The sequence below is a fragment of the Podarcis liolepis genome (assembly GCF_965112155.1).
Source record: "Podarcis liolepis genome assembly, chromosome: 9".
Taxonomy (NCBI): Eukaryota; Metazoa; Chordata; class Lepidosauria; order Squamata; family Lacertidae; genus Podarcis; species Podarcis liolepis.
Window position 1 is genome coordinate 40,093,655 of NC_139564.1, and position 23,759 is coordinate 40,117,413.

The window sequence follows — 23,759 nt, forward strand, 5'->3', positions numbered from 1 at the left end:
GCTTATAAAATGGTTGGCAGGGCTGGAGAACAAGGCTTACCACGTCAAACCACCCAGAGGTCCTGAGAGGACAAAAAAAAATAAATCGTAAATGCTTCTGGGGTCAAATAACTTGGGTATGGTTCTGGAGTCATCATGACTGGCGGGAATTTCCTCCCCAGCCCTGTTTGGGGGGGGGGTGCCTGCTCTGGAGGGGCTTCCGTTCTTCTGGCGCAGAGCAGGGGCTTCAAGCTGTGGCCCGCTCCGTCTGCCGAGGGCCTTCCCCGCTCTCTCCGGTTTTCCCCTCGTGCGCATCGGCCTGGCTCGCTTTCCCATGTGCTCTGGGGAAAGAGTAGCGCCTCCGCCTCCTCCTCCTCCTCCCGCGGGGCGGAGCCCAGCGCGAGGAGGGGAAAGCTGCCTTCTCATTGACCATGTCCCACCCCGCGCCTCGCCGCGCTCTCTTCCTCCCTATCTGTGTCGCACACGCGCGCGCAGCAGAGGGAGGCGGCGGCCGCCACCGCAGCAGCAGCAACAGCTGTAGCTCGGCCAGCCAGCTCCGAGCCTGAGCGCAGAGCAGAGGCGAGGCGAGCGAGCCGAGACCAGGCAGCATGGCGGGGCTGCGCTACCCGCCGCAAAGCAGCTACTGCCGCGCGGCCACGGCCATGAACCTCCTGCTCGGCATCTTTCAGGTCCTCTTGCCCTGCTTTCGCCCGGGAGAAGCGCAGGGCCAAGGTAAGAATGAATGGCTGGAAGAGGCGGCCAGCTTGGAAAGGAGAGGGGGGCTTTTTGCAAAGCGGCGCTGAGGTAAAACGGGGCTGGAAGGTCGCTTCGGGAAGGGAGACCCCCACACGGGCCCCCACGAGCCGCCCTCCCCATCCTGCCTTTGTGCAGCGGCTCTGCCCTGCCGCCTTAATGGTTCCCAGCCCCGCTGAGGCGACGGAGTTCCTCTTCCTGCCTCGTCCGCGGAGCTCCGTCCGCCCTGCCGTTTCTTATTTGTTTATTCGCTTTGTTTGGACTGCGAAGGGCGGCCGCGACCTTGTGTCAGGCGGGCAGGCGGCGGGGAAAAAAAGCGGGCGGCGGCGGCGGCCCACAATGCGGGACTCCTTCCTTCCCTGGCGCGCTGCCGCTGCACGGGCTCGCGCTGCTGCTGCTGCTGCTTAGGCGGCGGCGGCGATGCCGCCCTGTCTGCAGCCTTCGCGGGTCACCGCTTGGAGGAAGAGGAGGCCCTTGTTTGGACTCGGCCCCAGGCTGATCTTTCCGTCAAACACCCCCCCCCCCACAAAACCCTGGCTTCCGACGCCCCTTTTGTGCGCCGGGTCTGCCTGCGTTTCGCACGTTGCTGCTGTTGCTGCAGCAGGAGCGTTTTAATATGGAAGCGTCTCAGGGACGAAACAAAACAAAGCCCAGCCTCCTCCTGCTGCTGCTGCTGCTTCTGCCTGCAGCGCTCTGGCTGTGAAAGGCCCGCGAGCCCAGAGGAGACTCTCTCCCAGCTCGCGCCGTGTGCGTGTGGGTCGAGGCCACAGGCCTCTGCACGTCCCCCTCTCTTGTTGCTGGTGGAAATTGCAAAGAGCTTTCTGTTTTGTTTCCGCCCCTAGCCATGGACCCCATCCCCAACGTGGTGGAGTTGTGGCAAGCGGAGGAAGGGGAGCTCCTGCTGCCTGCTCAGGTAAGGAAATGAGGGGCGGGGCGCGCGGGGGAGGGGCGCGCGCGGGGTATTGCGCAGGCGCAGGAAGGTGGCCTTGGTGGGAAGTTCTCCTGCCTTTAACTCTGCGCGACGGGAGTTTGCCCTCCTCGACGATGCTGCCTGCAGCTCCGTCTGTTTGCCCTTTTTTTCAACCTTGCATGATTTTGCAAGTTACGGTGGCTTTGGATTCGGAGATGGTGAGACCCGGTCAGTACCGGAAGTGGCGCTTCCGCCTCACCTTGCCAGGATTTTGGCAGCAGACGCAGTTATGATTTCATTATGCTTCTGAAAGGGGAATTGGGTAGGCATCAAATAACATGTGATGCTGTTGGGAGGCGCGCTGAAGTCTGGCTGCAACTGATATTTGTAAGGCAAACCCAATTGATGCAGCATCGCAGCATTACTTCTACAGGGAGCAAGTCTTATTAAATTCAGTGCATAGGATCAGTTCTGCTTTTCTCTTCTGTTGGTTTAGTGCTTTTCAAGACTGCATCAGTTTATAAACTAACACTTATTTCCCCCTCCCCTTTTCAATACAGCATCTTTCGTTTCCCATTTAAATGCCAATCATAGTAAAGTGAGAAAATACAGCCACTTAAAGGAGTGTTTTAGATTTTTTATGCATAGTGAACAGGCTATTCTCAATTTAAGTTAATATTTTATTAAAAGGAATTTATATTTATTTATACAGGTATGTATATACTGCTATATTATAAATATCAGGGCATTGTACATTGTACATTCAAGCCATACAAAATAATTATTGAAGTGTCTGGCTAATAAAAACATCTTAAGCAGCTGATTGATTGTAGCTTGTCAGCTTACAGCCTGCAGCCTGAAATTAAAAAACCAAATGACTTATTTACTTTGTTAACATGTTGAATATTCCCAAATGAAATAATTATTTGTTTATTTATACTACGTTTAAAGCAAATGAATTGGTAGGCTGGATGTGGGTGGGGATATGTTGCCATTTCTTACAGATACAATGAAAAAAACAAAAACAAGTAGCTGCAACTTTGTAAAAAATGGTTTGTCTGTAGTTGTACACAGGGAGGCATTAATAAATGCAGTTTTCAGAGAAATGCATGACTGTACATTGCAGAAATCTCAATTCAGCAGTGCAGTGTCTGGATATTAGTAGATTGATCTAGTAAAGCCTGGTCTAGTGAAGCAGATGTGGGGAACCTTTAAACCTGCAGATGTTTCTGAACAATAAGTCATACTACCTGGCCATTAGTCACGGTGCTGGAACTACTAGGAGATGCAGTTCAGCAACACAGGGACTACAACCCCCATCACCCCTAGCTAGCATGACCACTGGTCAGGGAAGATGGGAATTGTAGTCCAAAAACAACTGGAGACCCAAGCTTGGGAAACCCTGCTCTAAGCCACCTTCACTGCATATAAGCCTGGAAACCACCTATGCTAACACTGCAGAAAACACTCTTATTTGAACTAGCAATACATCTGCTGAAGAGCATTCATCCTGCTGCAGCTTCTGCGGAAGAGGCTGTATATTACATGAGCAGGTGGTGGGTTGACTGACGGGTTTCCCCTTTTGCACATTGCTTCTTCATGTAGCATGCAGAGGTGAGAGTGCTCTTCTCCTTTCTGATGCAAGTCCCCCGGATCTTTCTTGTGAGAGAAGGCTTTGTTAGGGCCATGGTACCCTGTAGGTTTTGTTGGCTACTAGCTCCCGCTAGCTCCAGCTAGCGTGGTCAATATTTAGGGATGATGGGATTGTAGTCTCTTGCAGGAGACAGAAGGTAATGGCCCAGGATTAGGGCGAGGGCTGCTGCATATCCAGAGTCCCAATGTTTTTAGTTTATTGTTGAACTTTGACTTGTGATATGTGGGTAGGGTGGGATGGGTTAATTGTATGAAGCATGAGCTTTTTATTGCTCCAGTACTTATTTACTTATGGGACGCAGGTGTTGCTGTGGCTTAAACCAGTGTTCCCCAACCTTGGGCCTCCAGCTGTTTTTGGACTACAATTCCCATCATTCTTGACCACTGGTCTTGCTAGCGAGGGATGATGGGAGTTGTAGTCCAAAAACAGCTGGAGGCACAAGGTTGGGGAACACTGGGTTAAACCACAGAGCCTAGGACTTGCTGATCAGAAGGTCGGTGGTTCGAATCCCCGCAGCGGGGTGAGCTCCTGTTGCTCGGTCCCTGCTCCTGCCAACCTAGCAGTTCGAAAGCACGCCAAAACTTGCAAGTAGATAAATAGGTACCGCTCCGGCAGGAAGGTAAACGGTATTTCTGTGTGCTGCTCTGGTTCGCCAGAAGTGGCTTAGTCATGCTGGCCACATGACCTTGGAAGCTGTACTCCGGCTCCCTCGGCCTATAAAGCTAGATGAACCCCAGAGTTGGCCACAACTGGACCTAATGGTCAGGGGTCCCTTTACCTTTACTTATTTACTTATTTTGTCTTACTGCAGTTCTATTTAACTGTGCACTTTTTTATAACTTAATTTACAGCTGTTAGGAATCTTTTCTATGTTTCTGGGATAATATTGAATTTGGGATGCATGTGTAGGGATGTTTATTAGTATTCCGATGTTAATACTCTTATATTTTATATGAAATAGATACCAATTACTATTTTTTTAAAATTTAGATTAATTATGTATGTCCCCAGAGTGTTATTTCTTGCTTTATTTTTCTTAGTGATATTGTGGTAGCAGTTTACATAGCTGATTTGAATATTCATTGGAAAGGAAAAGCAGGGTGTAAACAAGGAGTGAAATGAAGGTGGCTTGATTTTCTGATTCGTTAACTGATTTCAGTTAGAACAAACCACAGTTCCACAAGACATGACATGACTGTTGCTTGTTCTAGTGTGAAGCAGAAGGATTCACACCTGCCTATACGAGGCGGAGCAAAGGGGAACATTCATACTTAAGGCCCACTGTGGTTTGTTCACAGTAATTTAAAAGAGTCCTCACCAACTTAGTATCTGCCAGATGTTTGTAGTACAATTCCCATCAGCTCCATTCTGGAGGGGAAAAGGTTAGGCAAGGTAGATCTGAATTATGGTTGTCATGGAAGTTAGGGATGCAGCTGTTTATTGTGCATAATTTGTATTACTTATAACTCAGTACCTTGCGGGCAGGGTTGACCTCTAGCTCACCCTTTCTCAGTATCCGGTAGCTAGTCAGACCACTGCATCAGTTCTGCAAGCAAATACTTACAAATGCATGATCAAGTGTATTCAGTTGACATTGATAGGATAGCTGTTTTCTATCTTTTGATTTCCTGGTAACTGTTGCCTTTTAATTTGTATCATCTCTGCATGAAAGTTATGACCTGCTGTCACATATGTTAGGCCTTAGGAGAAGTTTAGAACCAACATTTTCTTTGCTTATTTAGTTAGCTGTAATTCCCTGTTCCGTGTGTTTTGTAAATAGAATCTGGTCATTTGGTTAACTACATTGGTGTGTTCTGATCCAAAGGGATTCTGACCATCCTAGTTTATTGTACACTATCTTATTGTTTTGGGTCTTCTTACCAGACACCTGGGATGTCTCAGTTGGTAGAGCACAACTCTCAGGGTTGTGGGTTCAAGCCCCACGTTGGGCAAAATATTCCTCCATTGCAGAAGGTTGGACTTGTTGGCCATCATAACCCCTTCCAACTCTACAATTCTATGTTTCTAGCTGCTGTTAAAGTTGGTATATAATATTGAGGGGAGCTAGGTGAACAGAGATTGAGAACTGGCAGAGTGGTGGCTTGGTGTGCCACTGAGATTATTCTTTCCTAAATACTTCAGAGTCATAATGACCTAATAGATGAGGTCAGCTAGTGATTCCTTGACCTATTCTAGGATTGTTTTAGGTGGGAACACTTGGGCAATTAGATATACGCAAGTAGGATCCTGTGATAAAATGTTGCAGTGTTGAGTGCTTCTACTCATGGCCCTCATCACTCCATTCAGCGCCCCCCCCCCAAGAGTCTCTGTATCAGCAGAGCATGCTGAGGTCATCATTTGCCTTTTGGAGGTTTATTTGAGATTTTTGTGGTGGATGCAATGTGGCATTTCATTATTATGCAGTGTGTGTGTGTGTGTGTGTGTAGCATATCTGTAAATATTGTTTCTTGTACGCCAGTATAGGGAAAATAATTCTTTCAACTTCAACATAAAATAGTCTTTCTTCTTTTCTACCAAGAACATTTCCCAAGCTATTACAAAAGGAAAGTTCTTATTTCCTTAGTGTATTGTATTACAGTGGTACCTCGGGTTACATACACTTCAGGTTACAGACTCCACTAACCCAGAAATAGTGCTTCAGGTTAAGAAATTTGCTTCAGGATGAGAACAGAAATCGTGCTCTGGTGGCACGGCAGCAGCAGGAGGCCCCATTAGCTAAAGTGGTGCTTCAGATTAAGAACAGTTTCTGGTTAAGTACAGACCTCCGGAACGAATTACGTAAGTACTTAACCCGAGGTACCACTGTACATCCCTTTGAAAACTTTTTAGGTGATGAATTCCTGCTCATTTTTTATTTTTTTATTGGCAGACATACTAGTATCAAAATAGAGTCAAACTCATTTAGACATCTCACTGCTGACAGTTCTAAGAAGCGGCAGTGAATTGCTGACAGATCTTCATCATTCTTTGCTGTAGCTGCTAGGAGAAGTGCATGCCAAACAGAAGGGCCATGTTGATCTTTGTTTGACTACTTCTTAAAATGCCTTACAAGGAAGGGATTTAGTTTTTTAGATTCATACTGTTTTATTTCTCCCTATGGCTTGCCAATTTTTGTTCAGCCTGTATGAAATTCCAGTGCCAAGATCATAGAATTGTAGAATTGGTACACCCAAGGATCTTCTAATCCAGCCTCCTGCAGTGCAGGAAATATATTAACAAAATGTTTTTAAAGGCCCAAGAGTGAATTGAGGGTTACGTTTTTCTTACCTGGCCACCAGAGATATTATTTTAAGTTCTGTCAGAACTTTAGTCATTGTTGGATGGCTTTGGAATGCCACCCGAGGGTAGAAGAGACCTTTTCTATATGTAGAGGTAAAAGGTAGTATGCAACTAAGTTTTACTCAGAGTAGACCCATTCAAATGAATGGACCAGACATAAATGGTCTGAGTAAAACTTACCTGAACACTGGTTGAAGGAAATATCAGTGCATTTGGGTGCATATGATACAGTGCAAATGTGGTCAAGTAATATGGGATGAGGCAGTGCTATAACTGCTCTACTGAAATAATATTGTGCCATAGTATACCTATTTTTAGTCATTTGCAAGTTGAAAAAAATAAAATAGCCAACTTAAGCTTACCAGGTTGCATGGAGATGACCCTCACTTTCTGCCAAGCAATTGTGCAGTGACCATTCTCCCAGTGATGTCTGTGCGAACAAGCCCTCCTATCCACTATGAATTTGTACAGAAATGTTGCATATACATATATGTGTCTGTGGTTACCTAAATTTCCTCGTGTGCCCTCAGCTGTATGACGAGGGCGTCCAGGGAGTTCTAGCCCATTCAATAAATGATTTCCAGTTAACTTTCAGGGAAGTAGGAATGACCTTGTGGCAGTGGCTATATCTGATGCCCTCCCTGCCCCTAACATCTAACTGCACTTTATGGTGCCCAAGGAGAGCCGAACCTGAATTGTATTTGGTGTGCTTTAAACAAGCATATTTTTGTATTTATACATCACTGCAACAGCGATTGCTGTATGTGAATATATGCCATCAAAATGCATATAAAAGCAACCACAAATAACAGGTTTCCTTTGAACTTTCCCTTGTGGGAGCAATGGTTAATTTGTTTTTTTAAAGGACTGGTATTTCCTTTTTTATTTTGGTGGTACTTGTGGGCAAAGATTAAATAAAATGGAGCAGCTGTGAAGGTGTTAAAAACACAGTTTTGTCTCAATTATCAGCAAGCTTCCACATTTATTTTACTTAAGCTACTGTGGGCATTTCCTAAAGTTTTTGGAATCAGACTGATACGAAATATATGATACAGTTACAATTTGAAACTAATGAGAAACAAACAAAAAAGAAACATTGAAACCAAGAAAAATCAAGCTGGACAAAGCCAAGTCTGGAAACATAAAGCAGCAGCTGCTGCTGCTTCTCCAAATATGAACACTGCCCCAGATACATGAAGAAATTGGTGCAGAGGGTGCCAGCTGATTAGAGCCCTATCTTTGTTTTCGCTTGTTGCATGAAGAGTTATAGCCAGATAAAGTTAATCACTAGCTTGTGTAGGACTGCTGGTAATACTTTCCTTCATCTGTATTTCGACAATACACTGTTGCAAACTTTCAGAGAGAGAGAGAGAGAGAGAGAGATTGGTTAAAAAACCTGAAGAACTACTATTGATGGTTTAAAATAACTCTAAATATGGAATCTGCATAGCAGAATCTGGTTACAGAATTACAGGCCTACAAGGAGTCTGAAGGTCGTTTTAGTCTTTGTGTTAAATCACATTTATACCACAATTAAACTCCATTACAGATTAACTTTATCCTGATAACATGCCACAAGCCATGACCTGGAGCTAAAAAGTGCTTTGTTCTAAATTTCCCCATAGCCAACAGATTCACGAAATGTTTTATTAGGGCTGTCTATATAGTCCAATTGAGCAAACCTAGAAACATTTTGAGGGGGAAAGCAAAATCCTTAAGGGCATTGGCCGTCAAACCTGCATGCAATAATATAGCCAACTGTAAGGAGAATGCATCCATTTGTCTATTTTAAGGGTGTTATTTGTACACATCCGCACATACCTGTGTTACAAAGCTATGGTTGAAACTGTTGCAACTTTCAGAGGTTGCATGTGGTTTCATGGGGAAAATGGATTCTTCTTTTGTCTTTTATCAATGATGTATCATATAGGAATGTGAATGAAAGCTCAGAATGTGGAAGCTATGTTCTCGTAGTCTTAAATGCAGCTTTAACGTTTCTTGCTATTTCCCTCAAAGGGAGAGCAGGAAAACCTTTGCAACTTTAGTAAATCTTTAGAATCCTGGGTCCGAAGCAATGCCTGTTGACAGAGATTCATTCTTCAAGAGAGAATTGGGAGGTATACATATAATTTGAGCATATCTACCTAGATTCCGAAATGTATGACACTGGATTCACTACTTACCATGAGTCACTGGGTTGCCAGCAATGGGCTTTGGGGACATTGGTTTCCCACAGTCTGAGCTTATGAATGGAATGCCACTTCCCATTTTTTATGAATCTGTGATTTCCGGGACTCTCCCAGGAGTTTTCAAGCAGCTGTAATTTTCTGCTGATATGTAAGCTGTTACCCAACTTAAAAAAAGGAGAAAAAAAACTGGATGGTGCTTTTATTATTGACATTTGGTTGGCTGTAACTGCAGAACAGGTGGACAGCATCAGTTTGTAAGTGATTCTTCCAGCCTTATCTTGACAGTGACTGTGCATTGGTATCCTATCCACATATTATATTATTCTCAACTAAATTTTATACAGTGAATAGATAGCTAGTTTTTGGACATAGTGAAATCAAATGATATCTGAAATGATATAGTTAGCTTGTGGAGTTAATAAGATGCTGCTGAACATTAAATAAAAGATGCCGGAATAATCTTGCTGAACACACATTTGCAAATGCATGTATTCATATGTGTTCAAAGGAGTTGGTCAAACTTCCATGAGAATAGAGTTGGCAGTGCAGATTGGCCTGCTGCCATGTAAACCAATTGGCTGCCCCCCCAACATTACTTGTTAAACATGAGTTATTCTTGCTGCTCATTCCTATATCTGAGGACACATAGGAGTGAGGTAGGGGTAGAAAAACAATAGACTTGCCATATGTCAGGAAAATTCCTGACATGTCCTGGTTTTCGGGTGTAAAAATGGCGTCAGGGGAATTTAGTCAGGGAAAACCTGGATCTATGGTAGTGCTATGGAAAAAGCAGCAGAAAAAGCTCCAAAAAGCTTTAAAACACCATTGGGGCAGGGGAGGTTTCCCCAAAAAAGCTCAACAAAGTTTGCGGGTGTTAGGAATTGTACCTTTTGAAATACGGCAACACTAAAATACAACAATTAAAATGCATATGTTTGACCTATGAAGTGTTGCATCGTTTTATCCTTGGGCCTTTCTTCTAAGATAGGCTTGGATGTTGGTCATTTGAGGTGGTTTGTTTTTATATGAACTCAGAAGGAGCAAAACTTATAGGGATACGATATATTTTATGGCTTGTACATCTGTTTTCTCTGGATGACTGATACAGATTCATTTTGTCTAAATGCACACACTTTAGGTTTTTGGGTGGGCAACAAGCAACAGTTGCGTTTCATCCTGGCACATAAGGTACCTCAAGTAAAACAAAATATTTTTCATTAGAACCAAGTACCTGGATGTTCACAGGTACTTAAGTGGTTCCTCAAATTTGTATGCTGTTGGACTCAAGTTCCCATCAGTCCCAAACAGCACAGCAGTGGTGAGGACTGATAGGCACTGTTGTCTGAAAGAATGAAAATGACTCAGTATTTCAAAATTCCAGTTGTGAGGGAAGGTAGTACTGGGGGGGAAAAACAATTTGGCACCCTCCAGCCTGCAAATAGTCCCAACAATTTATGGAGGTTGCAAGGTTAGGAAATGCTGCTTCAGTGCTTGTGGGGTTTTCTGAAGACCATTTGGAGTGATATACTTGGCTGTTTATGCTACCTTCTGAAATAATACTGACTGTTTTTACTAATCTCAGTAGTGATGCTTGCTATTTTTTCACATCTTAACTTCTTTTTATTAAAAAAATGTAGTCTGGACAGATGAATGTATTTAATTTAGAAAAAGGTATTATTTTAATTTAGAAAAAGGTATTATTATGCTTACAATTATTGACCACTGTTAAACTGATAAATGTGATAAACCAGACTCTGCAATTTCCTCAGCTATATTGAACTCACTTGTACTGGTTCTTAAATTTCTGGTGTTCACTGATAAATCAGTGCTTAGCAAAATGAAGTGGGCTGATTCAAACATCATTCAGTACTGGGGGCCCCACTGAACAGAATATCCTTAAACAGCTCTGGGATTGCTAAAATACAAATGTATGCTGGAAACTTATATTTGCTGCTTATATTTCATAATATTTTCTCTGTCCACTAGGCTGAAACAGAGGAGGATGTGGAAGATCATCCACAAGAGCAGAGGTAAACAATGTTAAGATAAAAATAAACATCTTCCATCATACAACAATAAACTATGTTTGCATTATTCCCTATAGTAATAGTGAAGTTGGTTGCTTTGAATAATTTAATTTATACTCGCTCTCTTAGTTGAGTGATGAAGATTAACAGCTTAACCTGTTGTTTTTGTCAGTGTTGTGGTTTTATGTTGCATGTTGCTCTGCAATATTTCTATGGAAATCTGGTTTATTTATCAATAGATCAAAGAATGAGGCTTTAATTAAAAAAAATTAAAAAATGCTTCTCATGCAGTATTCATTACCCATGCATTATAAGTTTAATTTTTAAAAATGTTGAAGTACCAGGGTCTCTTCAGATAAAAGAGTCTTTTTCCAGAGAATCCATACTAACAGAAATAAAATACAGAAGAGAGAGGGGGGTGCCTTGTTGATGCTTTGTTTAATTAAAACTGAATTCAGATTTTCTTATTAGTGCATATTCAGTCTTACTGTCTAAGAGTATGATCAAATTTCTTTTACCTTCTTATTGCCAGCAAATGATTAAAGCCTAGAGCAGATGGTAATTGCACTGCTCCTTGTTTTCCTGCCAAGGAAAAAACAGGATTTTTTTTTTCACTGAAGGCTGTTTTGAGAAGCGTATTGCTTCATTTAGTTTTCTGAATGTAAAAATTGAAATATACTTGGCATTGAACAACTTGGCATTTTCAGGCCTTTTGGTAAGGTAAACGTGTCACCTGCTGCAGCTGCATTCTCTCTCAACAGCTGTCCTGTTCAAGGGCATTCATACCATATCATGACTAGCATTAGCTAGCACATACGGTATATTTTTAATAACCTTATGGCATTAACTAGTTGTATAAAAACACTAATCCATTTGGATTACTGCAATGCATTGTATGTGGTGCTACCCTTGAAGATGGTTCAGGAACCTTAGGTAATACAAAGCACAGCAGCTAGATAGTTAACTTAGGCTCCAGAAACGTAGCCCATGTAACCAGTTTTAAACGCACACCAAATTCCTTTATGGTCCATTTTGGGGCTTTACCCTGCTCCAAGTCATCTAGAGAGTTTTAAAAGTGATATCAAAGACTGTCTTTCCTCATACAACCTGCATGAATATTCAGATCTTCATTCGAGGTCCTCCCTGGGTGTGGCTCCTTTCAGATGTAAGGTGATAAGGAATAGGACCTTTTAGTGCAGACACCCCAAGTCTAAAATGCTCTCTCCAGGGAGGCTCGCCTGGTCCTGGGCTTGGTGTCTTTTAACTCACCCTGGCCTTTCCTGGTATTGTAGTATAGAATGAGATCTTGGTATGGCCTCATCTTGCAAGCAAACCTATGGTTATTACCCACCTTGTGGAGTTAAAAAACAACAACACAAAAAACTGGTTATATCAACTATCTCTCACACTTTATTTTTTCCTTTAAAAAGTTGACGGTGTTGGTTTTTCTGCCTGGAATTCTTTAGTACCGCTATTAATGATTATTAATGATTGGAGCAAAGACTGGCTTACCTTTGCAGTGAAAACAGAATGGCTTGGTGCACCCAGTTAAGAGCAAAGTCGAACATTCAACTAGTACTCTATAGAGTACATCTTCCATAATTTTGATGGCACTTTTTCTTTCAGTCTAAAAACATATTTTAAAAAGTTGGGCCCATTCTCAAACTATTAGACTTCAAGGATACTTCATAGAGCAGGTGTGGGGAACCTTAGACTCTCCATATGTTGTTGAGCTACAGCTCCCATAATCCCTGGCCACTGGCCATGTTTTCCGGGGCTGATAGGAGTTAGGAGATGCTTTGACCTCCCTCAGTAGCCTTCTCTCAACATGTGTTTTGTGCATGCGAGACATTTAAAAATGAGTGGTTTTTAAACTGGTTTGAAGTGAACTGCTGCCTAATGCCTACATCAGACTTCACAGGTTAAAACTGGTCTCCATTATTCTTTATTATCCCAGAAGATACGCTTTCACAATTTTAATAAGCTGATATGTATGTACGCATACCCTCCCCATTTCTCCTATTCGGTGATCTGTCTTCTGTTCATATATTCAGTGAACTTGGATCATGGGATTGCTTTAGCAGATGAAGAAAAGACCTGTTTTGTTTTGAGAAATCTAGCTCCTTTCACTTATTCGTGGGAACATTCCTTTAATATTCCAATAGCATAGAGAGAGAATCTAGAAGTTGGAATATATCTTCAACTGTTCTTAAGAATTTATTTTCCTATATTTGGATATAAGTAAGCACAGGCCAGATCCAATCAACTCCCAAAACTCCCCCACCCACCCCCGATTTCTATAAAGAACAGGTACAAATTAATGGCCAAAAGCTAAATTCATAACAATTTCTGAAAGTTGATAAAGTATCTGTTGCTGTTTTTTAAAAAAGCTCTACTAAGCTCTTAAAACATGATAGCGATCTGCAATGTTGTATTCTTTAATTAACTCGTTTAACTTCTTAGTCTAATTTTAGAAATAACCGGTGATGCACAGACAACTGACTTCCTGTGTGTATGTGTGTAGGCAAACCTCAGAATATCTCTATAAGGTCATTTAATATGATGTGCAGATAAGATGATGATTCTATTACCTGTTTTCTTTATATCCAAAATCCAAATGTCTGCTTTGGGTTAGAACTGAATATATAAATGTCATTGTCCAAGATGCCATCATGCTAGACATTTTTGAAGAAGTCTTTCTCTTTGCAGCATTGTAGGCTGGTCACCAGGATACATTTATGTATCCTAATGGACTATTAGTTTCCCATAACCAAAGGGAAGATTTAGCTCATGTGTCTCTCATTGGTCTTACTCTTTATGGGGTAGTTGGTATTTTGTTTAGTGTAGGAAATGTAGCCATTTACTAGGTGAATGCTTTAATTGAATCTACTTTCTTTATCTAGCTGATAAAGAAACCATCTCAAACTAGGAGACATTGAATGTTCCATCTGCTCCTTCCTAAATTATGGGCAGGTCCTTTGGGGATAATGGAAGCTATGAGTTGAAGAGCATCATTAGAAATGGGGTGGTAATAAGTTCCAGCAGTACTGTAGACTGAAATACATATTATGACTTCTTAGGTGGACCCTTGAGGCCAAGCTCCCACTGCCATGTTTTGATGCCAGTATCCAGTGGGAAGGCTGAAACTGAATACATTGTTTACATTATTCACATGTTAGTGGAGAAAGCAATTCCCTTCACCAGGTGAACCAGTTGAAATAATGTAATAACGGCCATAGTTGAAATAGGTCAGGCAGACTGATTATGCTAAACTTTTTCAGAGACACTACTTTTCTACTTATTAAACTCCAGACAATCAGCCTTTCTGCTTGTCCTCCAAGTGCATTTTACCATGTTGAAATGGTGTGCAACATGAAATTCATTAATAAATTAATTGACCTACATAAAATTTCTGTCATTGGACTATGTTAGGGAAACAAACTTATTTTTATTGTTAGATTTAAAATTGGAGGGGTTGTCTTTTCCAGGATGGTCCTTCACTTTACCAGTCTGCTCCTTGAGAAGCTGACATGAGATTTGGTTTTTGTGCCAAAACAGGTTGTCCTTGTGCTCCGCATGGGAATCTCAGCAAATTATGTTTTTGCAACCACAAAAGGGTAGCAGCTGGGAGTTCAAGGAAACTATCAGGGGATGTGCCTTAATGAATCTAGTATTTATGTATCACTATTGGTAGTTCCATGTGGGCAAATTCCATTCTAGTTCTTAGTACTCCTGGGAAAATGTACAGTAAGTCAAAAGGTTGATTGCTTTGGATATAAGCAATTATATGAATCTATTGAGATATGTAATGTCTCTGTTGTTAATGGATAATTACTAGTTTTTTGGTGGGGGGAGCTAGTATGGAAGCCATGCAGAATAAGCATGATGTGGTGACTACTTTTTATTATTCTTATAAAAGCATCTATTAACATTGTTATATCATATATCAAGGTTCTCCAGCTGCATGAGAGTCAGGATTGTGGTGCTGTTTGTGCTGCTGGTATTTTTCACAGCACATTGCGCAGTCTACAGTTTTAGCTTTTGAGGGTGGAGGGCATGTCAAAATATCTTTTACTTAAAAGGAAAACAAAAATATTGCATAGAAGAACATGAATGTGGAAAATAGCTTTGTGTTTGCTATTCCTGTATTGATTAAAAACAGCTTTCTTGGATGTCAGAGTTGTGGCATTTGAAACATTTTGGTGAAGCCTCATATAAATGCCTTCAGCTTGTTTACAATCCTAACATTTGAAGAGAGTTTTGTTTTTCAGGATCCTTTAAACCAACATAATCATTCTTAATCTGACTATTCTTCAAATCATTTTAAAGTCTGAAATATTTTATGGTCCTTGAGTTTATAAAAGATTTCCATTGTGGGTTCAAGTTAATGGTCCTTGAGTTTCTAAAAGTTACTCGGAAAATATAAGGTATTATGTACTTAGTATAAGGATCAGGAAACTGCTAGTGTATTTATGTTCTTCTGAGAGTTAATGTTTATTTGTTAATACAAATGAAAGTCAAAAAGGCAGTAACACGTATTTCTTGTACGGTACTGCACATGTCTAAACCTTTATGTACTGCATGTCAAAGCTGCAATTCCAGTATTAAGCCTACTAAGCAGTAAACCTTATTGGACTCAGTGGGATTTACTACTGAGTAAACATGCACCCTGTTGCACAGTTAATATATATTTCAGTTAAGTTAAGAAAAGCAAATATATATATATATATATATATATATGCTTTCGTATATATATATATATATATATGCTTTCGTAGATTTTCACGGGTACAGGAATGCAGGTTTTGGTGTCTTCGGGTGTCTTCCCGTGTAAGAGTTAGGGTTAGCATCCGGAGGTGCCACTATGGTTTGGCTACTGGATGGTGTCTGTAATTTATCTGTGGAGAGGGTCTGGGTTTGGGTCTGGTGTGGTTGATTGGTGATGGTGTTCCGGATGCTACACCCCCCTGCAATCCCTACACAGATCTGACTGGCACAGGGCACAAAACCACAGCTCGCCCCTATACACGAAGCCAAGCCAGAACACAACTAAGTGCAGTACAGCCATCTTCTCAGAAAAACTCTTCACAAGCTCAAGAGGTCAAGACACGAAAGCTTTAGCAACTAATCCACTCTTAATGACCCTCCTAAGTGGTACTCAGAATATCACTCAAGAAATCACTCAAGATATCCCTCAAGTAATTAAGGAACAAAAGAAGAAAAGTCACACTATCCTGGGAACTTCCTCTCTGCCCAGAATACACCACACCCCCTCAACAGTATTTATAGGAACTCAAACACTGAGATCCTGCTCTGTTCCAGTAACAAGAAGCCGTAAGCACCAGCCTGAAGATGACGAGTGAGACCTCGTCGAAACGTCGCCTAGACACCCCAACTCTTACACGGGAAGACACCCGAAGACACCAAAACCTGCATATATATATATATATATATCCATCCTCTGTGTCAGGATTGGGAGAGGGGGAGTGTTACAAAATAAACACAGAAGCGGCAGTAAAATCACAAGACATGCTATCTACATTATAAATCTAATCTAAAGTTCAGTTGTTTGTCTAGCATCAGTCTCCTTGACACTGAACCATCAGACATTTTAGGACTTGGAAAATGAGGTTATATATGTTATGTGCTACTAAAACAATGTCTCTAGACGTTAGAGATCAGAATATGCAGAAATAGAGATCTGGTTCTTTTAGGAGCTGGGATTGAGTCTGTTCAGGAGCAACTACGTTGCTGGACATCCATGCTGTTGGTAACTTTGATCACTATTCTTCATCCCCCCCCCTGCTGTATCATAGGCCAACTTTGACGGGTGGGCAAGATTGCCTGCCTGCCAGTCACCTGATGTTCTAATGTCATGCGGACAGTGCATGTCAGAGTTAAAAGATCATTGTAACTGCAGATCAGCTGGCCAGTGGTTACAGCAATCTCCTTTACAGGTGCACTCCTTTGTAGATGCACTTCCAGTGATAATCAGCTGATTGGCAGTGAGAGTGCAACTTCATGGGGGTTTCCTGTAACTGCTGATCAGCTCATTTGCAGTTACTGGGCCCTTCTTCAGAGTCTTTTTGGAGCAATCACTTGAAACCTAAACTCCTTCCTCTGTAGAAGGAGAAATGACCTGTTTAAAGATGTACCATTTTTTCCTACATATGTTGGGGAAGTGGTTTGTATTCAAAGTGCTGCCTGCAAACGGAACAGTTTTTTTCCCTGCAGAGAGAAAAATGCTCCATTTGGAGGAAGTACTTCGAATCCAAACTGCTTTCTCCAGCCCACTAAGCTGCTCCAGGCAATTAGATCCCAGTGGGATCTCATTATGATATTGTACACTATACAGCAGAGCACAATACAGTTGTACCTCGGGTTAAGAACTTAATTCGTTCTGGAGGTCCGTTCTTAACCTGAAACTGTTCTTAACCTGAAGCACCACTTTAGCTAATGGGGCCTCCCGCTGCTGCTGCACTGCCGGAGCACGATTTCTGTTCTCATCCTGAAGCAAAGTTCTTAACCTGAGGTACTATTTCTGGGTTAGCGGAGTCTGTAACCTGAAGCGTCTGTAACCCGAGGTACCACTGTATAATAAAAACAAAACATTAAAACAGTGTGTAAGTGCACAGACAAAAAGCAAAATGGATCTGTTTCAGGGGCTCACACTGTATGGTCATCAATTGGAATGACCAGAGTGATGTACAGTGGTACCCCGCAAGACGAACACCTCGCGAGACGAAAAACTCGCAAAACGAAAGGTTTTTTCGTTTTTGAGTTGCCTCGCAAGACAAATTTCCCTATGGGCTTGCTTCGCAAAACGAAGCTTGCCCCGGGGACAGCGGGTCTTCTCTTTTGAAGCAAGGGGCGGCGGGGAGAAGCGATCTTCTCCCCGCAGCCCCAGGTCCGGGGACAGCGGGAAGCGCTTCCCGCTGCCCCCGGACCTCTTTTGAAGCAAGGGTTTGCGGGGAGATCGCTTCTCCCCATCGCCCCTTGCTTCAAAAGAGGTCCGGGGGCAGCGGGAAGCGCTTCGCGCTGCCCCCGGACCTCTTTTGAAGCAAGGGTTTGCGGGGGGATCGCTTCTCCCTGCAGCCCCTTGCTTCAAAAGAGGTCTGGGGGCAGTGGGAAGCGCTTCAAAAGAGATCGCTTCTCCCTGCAGCCCCTTGCTTCAGAAGAGGTCCGGGGACCTTCCCCCACCGCCCCGCTTCCGAACGGTGCTCCGAAGCGGGGTGGGGGGGTGGGAACACCTTCCCCCACCGCCCCGCTTCGGAACGGTGCTCCGAAGCGGGGCGGGGGGTGGGAACACCTTCCCCCACCGCCCCGCTTCGGAACGGTGCTCCGAAGCGGGGCGGGGGGGCGGGAACACCTTCTGAAGGCTGGCGGAGGGCAAAAGTCTTTGTCCCCCCTGCCTGCCTTCCCAGGGGCTTTTAAATCGCCCCGGACAGCGGAGAAGTCCTCCGCTGTCCCGGGGCGATTTTAAAATGCCGCCCGCCAGCATTTTAATATTGCCCGGACAGCGGAGAAGTCCTCCGCTGTCCCGGGGTTTTTTAAAATGCTGGGGGTGGGAAGAAAATCCCCCCCCCAGCCTTCAGAAGAGGTTCGGGGACAGACTGTCCCCGGGCCTGGTCTGAAGGCGGTTTCCCTAGGAACGCATTAATTGATTTTCAATGCATTCCTATGGGAAACCGTGCCTCGCAAGACGAAAAACCCGCAAGATGAAGAGACTTGCGGAACGAATTAATTTCGTCTTGCGAGGCACCACTGTATACTGGGTCAGGCAGATGGTCAAGCTCCAAAAGGTGGCTATCCTAGTTATGGTACAGGCATTTCTAGAGCAGCAACTCTTTATAATGAGAGCACTATTACCATGTTGTACATAGTGATAATGGACAATTGTAGCTACTTAACTTTTGCCTTTTAGCATAAAAAAACTTCCCAAACCAAGCCATTCCTCATTGTAGGCTTGGGGAAACTGTGGTCCTCTAGATGTTGTAACACTCCAGCTCACATCAGTCAGCAAGCCCAATGGCCAGGAGTCTAGGAACATCTGGAAGATCACAGGTTCTCATCTCTGCCCTGTTGACTACCTAGATCTCCTGTTCTGGCTATACTGATGAGGTGTAGTAGCCTCTTCTTGCCACTAGCTCCTTGTGCCTGTTCACTGGTTCTGTAAGCTCTGCTCTGTTTAAACTATGACCCCAAAAGGGTAATCAAGCGCCTAAAATACAGATCCTCATAAACAGTATTTTCACCATCTCATAATTTCTGTTATACCAATAATGTACCACTTCTTGATATATTTATCAATATGCTATCCTGTTTGTGGTAATTTTTTTTGTTATTGTTTTCTAAAGTAAATATGGCAATTCTATTACCTTTATATTTTAGTTCTTGAACCTTGTAAATAACAGTAAGCATCAGTTTTGTAGGTTGCATTAAAAATTTATCAGGGAGAGAAAGAAGCTGAAATTACTTCAAATTAATTATCTGGTGTGCGTTTTCCTCAAGATTATCCCAACAGCAGCTGGTGAAAATAGCATTTGAGGACAAAAGAAAGAACATAGTCTCTTAAGTTTTATAGCTAGTGACAGTTGCTTTGTCTGGGTATTCGTCAAAGGGCAGCCAAGTGTCAGAATAATCCTCGATTCCTATCTTGAACTGAAGTAATTTAATACATACCATTTTCCCATTGCTAATGCTTCTCTCAATTATTTTTCTGACTGTTGTTTCTCTTTTGTGTGTATTTAATGGAGTTCCAATTTCAAATTAATCTTAAAAGACAAATATCTTGTTAATATTTTATGAAAGAAATGCAGGCAGACATAATTGCCACTTTTGCTGCAAGAGGATGGAACAAGAAAATGGAGCTTAATATAATTGTGAGAAGTGTAAGAGGTTTAAAATCAGAATGTTTTGCTGCTTATGTTTGGAAGTAATGCTAAACGATCATTTAGTGTAAAGTGATCAAGCCACAGGCCGTACCTGCAAGGAGAGATTAGATGTTTTATCTTTCTTTTTTCAACTAAGCACAGTTTGTTCCTATACCTGAATCTGGACAAGATGTGTTAATGACAGGAATAGCCATTGAGATGCCATGTGGGTATTGGACTACAACTTCCATGTTGCTTGACCATTGGATATGCTGGCTGGGGTTGATGGGAGTTGATGTCAAACATCTGGAGAACGCACATCAGCTACCCCGGGTTGGGAAACAGGCCAATATTAGAAACCACTTGGCTTGTTTCCCTTGAGTTGAGACTAAACACAATTTGTATGTGTTTGGACATAACAAACACAGCTGATATTGCAGCTCTTGTAAGGAGAGGGAGACTAAAGCATAGCTTGTTATTATGCCTAAATCCAAGAATTGTGATGGACAAGTTCTCAGTTTTGAAAAAAATGAGTATGAAAAACCAGAAATTAAATGTTTTAACTAGAAGCAGGGATATATCTGAGAAAAAAATGCTGGATATAATCTTAACTTGGAAATGATGCTTCAGAGATGAAATAACTAAAGCGAAATGAAAGAAAACAGACTTGGAGATCTAGTCAGATAAATACAGTTGGCAACGCAAATGTTCTGAACCATCTGTTGTGCTTGAGAGGACAAATCGTAAATTTACTGAATGAGGTTCCACTTTCCCTGTGGTTTCTCAGTTGAGTAGACCTAGCCAAAACTTATATTTAGAGGTGAAGTGTTATCTAAACTTGGGTGTAGCAATGCTTTTTTGTTTTGTTTTTTAAAAAAGCTTTTGCAACGACATGGAAAATGTGCTACATTCTGAGGGGTTAGTTTGTGTTGAAAGACTCTTCCACAATATCTTGCTGCCTGTCATTTCCAAAGCCTTCTTCATGGCAAGTGGCAAGAGAATGCCAGGAGCTGAAGGGGCTCTTCTGCTTGACCAGCTCCTTGACCCGTGACTTACATGCTTTGTTGTGGCTGTTAACTGCTTTTCTTCAGTGCCAATTTGATTTCTGTTGCAATGTTTCCACTTTGAGTCTCTTGTCCCATCCCCCATCCTGTCACCCCCCTCGCCCTCCCATTGTAAATAAGTCCTGCTAGCAAGTACGATTACTGGTAGTAATCGTCCACTTTTTACAGCACTGGTGAATTTCTAAGATTGCGGTCTTTCTAAGTGCAGCTCAGATTGTCTGGTTTTTATACTCTGTTTTAAAGATAACATGTTTGGGAGTGTGTGTGTGTGTACTTGTCTTTTAAAGAGGTATACTCTTGCACAGCTGATTTATACTGCTCTTCTATCTCCTTTTTTAAAATATACCTTAGCAGTGTCAATTAGAATTCTAGTTAAAAAGGCTGAGATGACTACTTGGCTTCGTCCCAAAGTCCTAAAAGGTTCTGTACATTTTAAGGATAACTTAGAGTGTTGTGTTCCATACTGCCTTTAAACACAGGCTGTTTACAAGGAGAGTCATAGTGTCCACATCTGGATGTCATGGCAGAACGTTCAGTGTGACATGAATAAGCCAAGGTGAACTTCAAGCCCTCTCCTTTTCAGCATGACCCCAAAGATTAGTTTGGAACCTTTTTATTACTGCTCAGTTAATGACTGATAATGTCTTTGGCTGCAGACATTGGGTTCCTAAAGGGTTCACTGGATGGCATTGAACAAAAAACTTAACATATAACCTTTCCTATTTTATGTGGGATAATATCCACATGCCCTGAACAAAATACAAGTGTGACAAAAACAAATTAAGAAGTGGACACAACTGCAAAGCAAAAACATGAAAATTTGAAGGAATATCTGATTTCCAATGCATCCTTAAGAAAGTTGCAAGTTTTAAGAATGCTATTATCATGTGTTCCCATCTGGTGGTGCTGATTACAAATATGAGAGCTGCTACTGGTTTTGAGTTCCCTCTGACAATATAGCTTCCAAAGAATATACTAGCGCTCTGACATGCAAAATCACCTGTGGTCAGATCCACCTCTTAAACTGTAGCTCTGACCATGGGTAAGATGTGTGTCACAGTAGTTCTTCCGACAGTTACACACGAACAGCAAATGAAGAGGTAAAACTGTTCCACCTTCAGACTGCAGATGGAACAACTGCATTTGTTTGGTGTTGTGTGGATAGAGCAATGGACTTGGCCCAGTGAGGTCTATGTTAAGATCTTTATTTAAGTCATGAAGCTCACTTGAGTGACTTTGGCTCAATCACTCTCAGTCTACCCAATTTCATAATGGCCTGGTTGGACCATAATGGGAAGACATGGTTGGTTTAGCCAAGTTGTGGTTTGTTTAAATGTCTGAACCCACCATGGTTTGTTTTCTGGAAGCAAACTATGTCTTTTTTTGCTGGCTTGCTAATCATCGCTTGTTTTAACTGTGAACCCAACAGCTATTTTCATGGGCGTAGCGAGGATTTTTGTTAGTGGGCGGGGGGTAAACCTCAGTTTGCTATGTATTTTTATTGATTGGGGGGCAGCTGCCCCTCCCTGTCCCCCCGGCTCTGCCCATGGCTATTTTCTATATTCATTGATTTGGGGAGAGGGGCTAGCCTGGCTCAGATTCTCACCAGGCTACAGAGGCAAGAACAGCTGGAAAAAGTTAAAAATAAAGGAGAAGATTGGAAGCGAGGTAACATAATTCCAGCCTTTCTTTTCCCTCTAATGTGGTAGTTAGCATTCCCTGTGTATGGTTTTTTTCATGGTAGATTGGTCAAGAATATGCCCCCACCACACAAAAATCCGCATCTGTACTCCTATACCCGAGAAGCAGTTTACAGTTGCTGTTTCTGTGTAGATTAGGCCATAATGAAGTTGTTTGTGATGCTATTAGGTTCTCTCTTCCTGTGGATAATAGATGATATTCAGTGTCATTGACTATTACCATTGAAATCAATTAGTCTACTAATTTCAATGCGTCTACTCTTGAGCATAACTTACTTGGCTATCACCCAGTAACATTAGAAGCCAACTGCATAGCATTCAACTCTCCCTGTAGCTAGTTTTCTTGGGGGAATGTCCTTTGTATTTAGATCTATCAGATGCTACCTATAAGTTGTTGTGCATTGTTATAGGTCACCCCAATCTCTACCGAGTGGCAGCAAATTCCAGGGGTCTTGGCACTTAACCAGGATTTGTGTTCTTTTGGAATGAGGCACAGCAGACACTGTCGTGTCTTTAAGAAGTATGGTTTATTTACACATATTTACAGCTGAGTTTTCAGTGGAGGGGGTGCAGAACACCCCATTAGTGTTTCTGGTTGCTCCCCTCATAGCTTCAGCAAGCTTGCGCCCAGAGCAAAGCCAGTCATGCTCCCCAGTTTTTCAGTGCAGCCTCTCCCAGCCTGTATGCATGGAGTTCTGGCCCCTTCCTCATTCTTCCCCAAAATCCTCCAAATGCAACTCAGGCTGTGTGTAAAAAGGGCATTCTTTTTTCCTGTGGTGACATCACACCTCCCGTAACCCTAGCAATTTTTCCCTCCCAACTCTGCTATTGTCTCTTGCTTACACACAGCTGGGGGAGGAACTCCCCCCCCTTGACTGACACTGAAGGCCAATATCTTTTGTCAAGGCAATGGCCCTTCCCTCACCTGTCTTTGTTCTTTGATGGCACCTCTGTCAACTGATCTCCTTAAACAGAAGAACTGGCTCAGCCTGTATTTTTACACTGTGTCTGGCATCTTCCCTTAGTACTCCAAATATTAGCTGAAGTCTACAATTTACTAAATTAAAAATTTAGGGGGAACCCCATAAAAAAACCCCATAATGTTATCTATCAGAAATGGAATATCTGGTCCAGCAGTGGGGGGAAAGATGCTCTGTTGTGACATTTTGATAATCAGTCCCTCTATAGCCAACGTTCATGTTGTAATTGCCATTGATTATGTAGCCAAAACAGTACCACCTGTGCAAGTGGAAAGCCCCGAGGCTTGCACAAGTAAAGACCTATGGGGGATTTGTTGTTGTTGTTGTTGA

General features: G+C 42.4%; 1 protein-coding gene across 17 annotated transcripts in view; it reads left to right on the plus strand.

The window, feature by feature from the left end:
- The first annotated feature begins 201 nt into the window (after positions 1–201).
- Positions 202–23,759, plus strand: part of TMEM131L (transmembrane 131 like) — a 75,553-nt gene continuing 51,995 nt past the window's right edge. For 8 of the 17 annotated variants that reach the window (XM_083519845.1, XM_083519853.1, XM_083519854.1 and 5 more), the window contains exons 1-3: positions 369–711; positions 1,575–1,645; positions 10,772–10,815. In XM_083519845.1, the coding sequence (XP_083375971.1) occupies positions 588–711; positions 1,575–1,645; positions 10,772–10,815 (239 nt within the window). In that variant the 5' untranslated portion in view covers positions 369–587. Of the gene's footprint in view, positions 712–1,574; positions 1,646–10,771; positions 10,816–23,759 lie in introns of all 17 variants that reach the window. The other 9 variants (XR_014529896.1, XM_083519846.1, XM_083519847.1 and 6 more) reach the window with 4 other exon arrangements.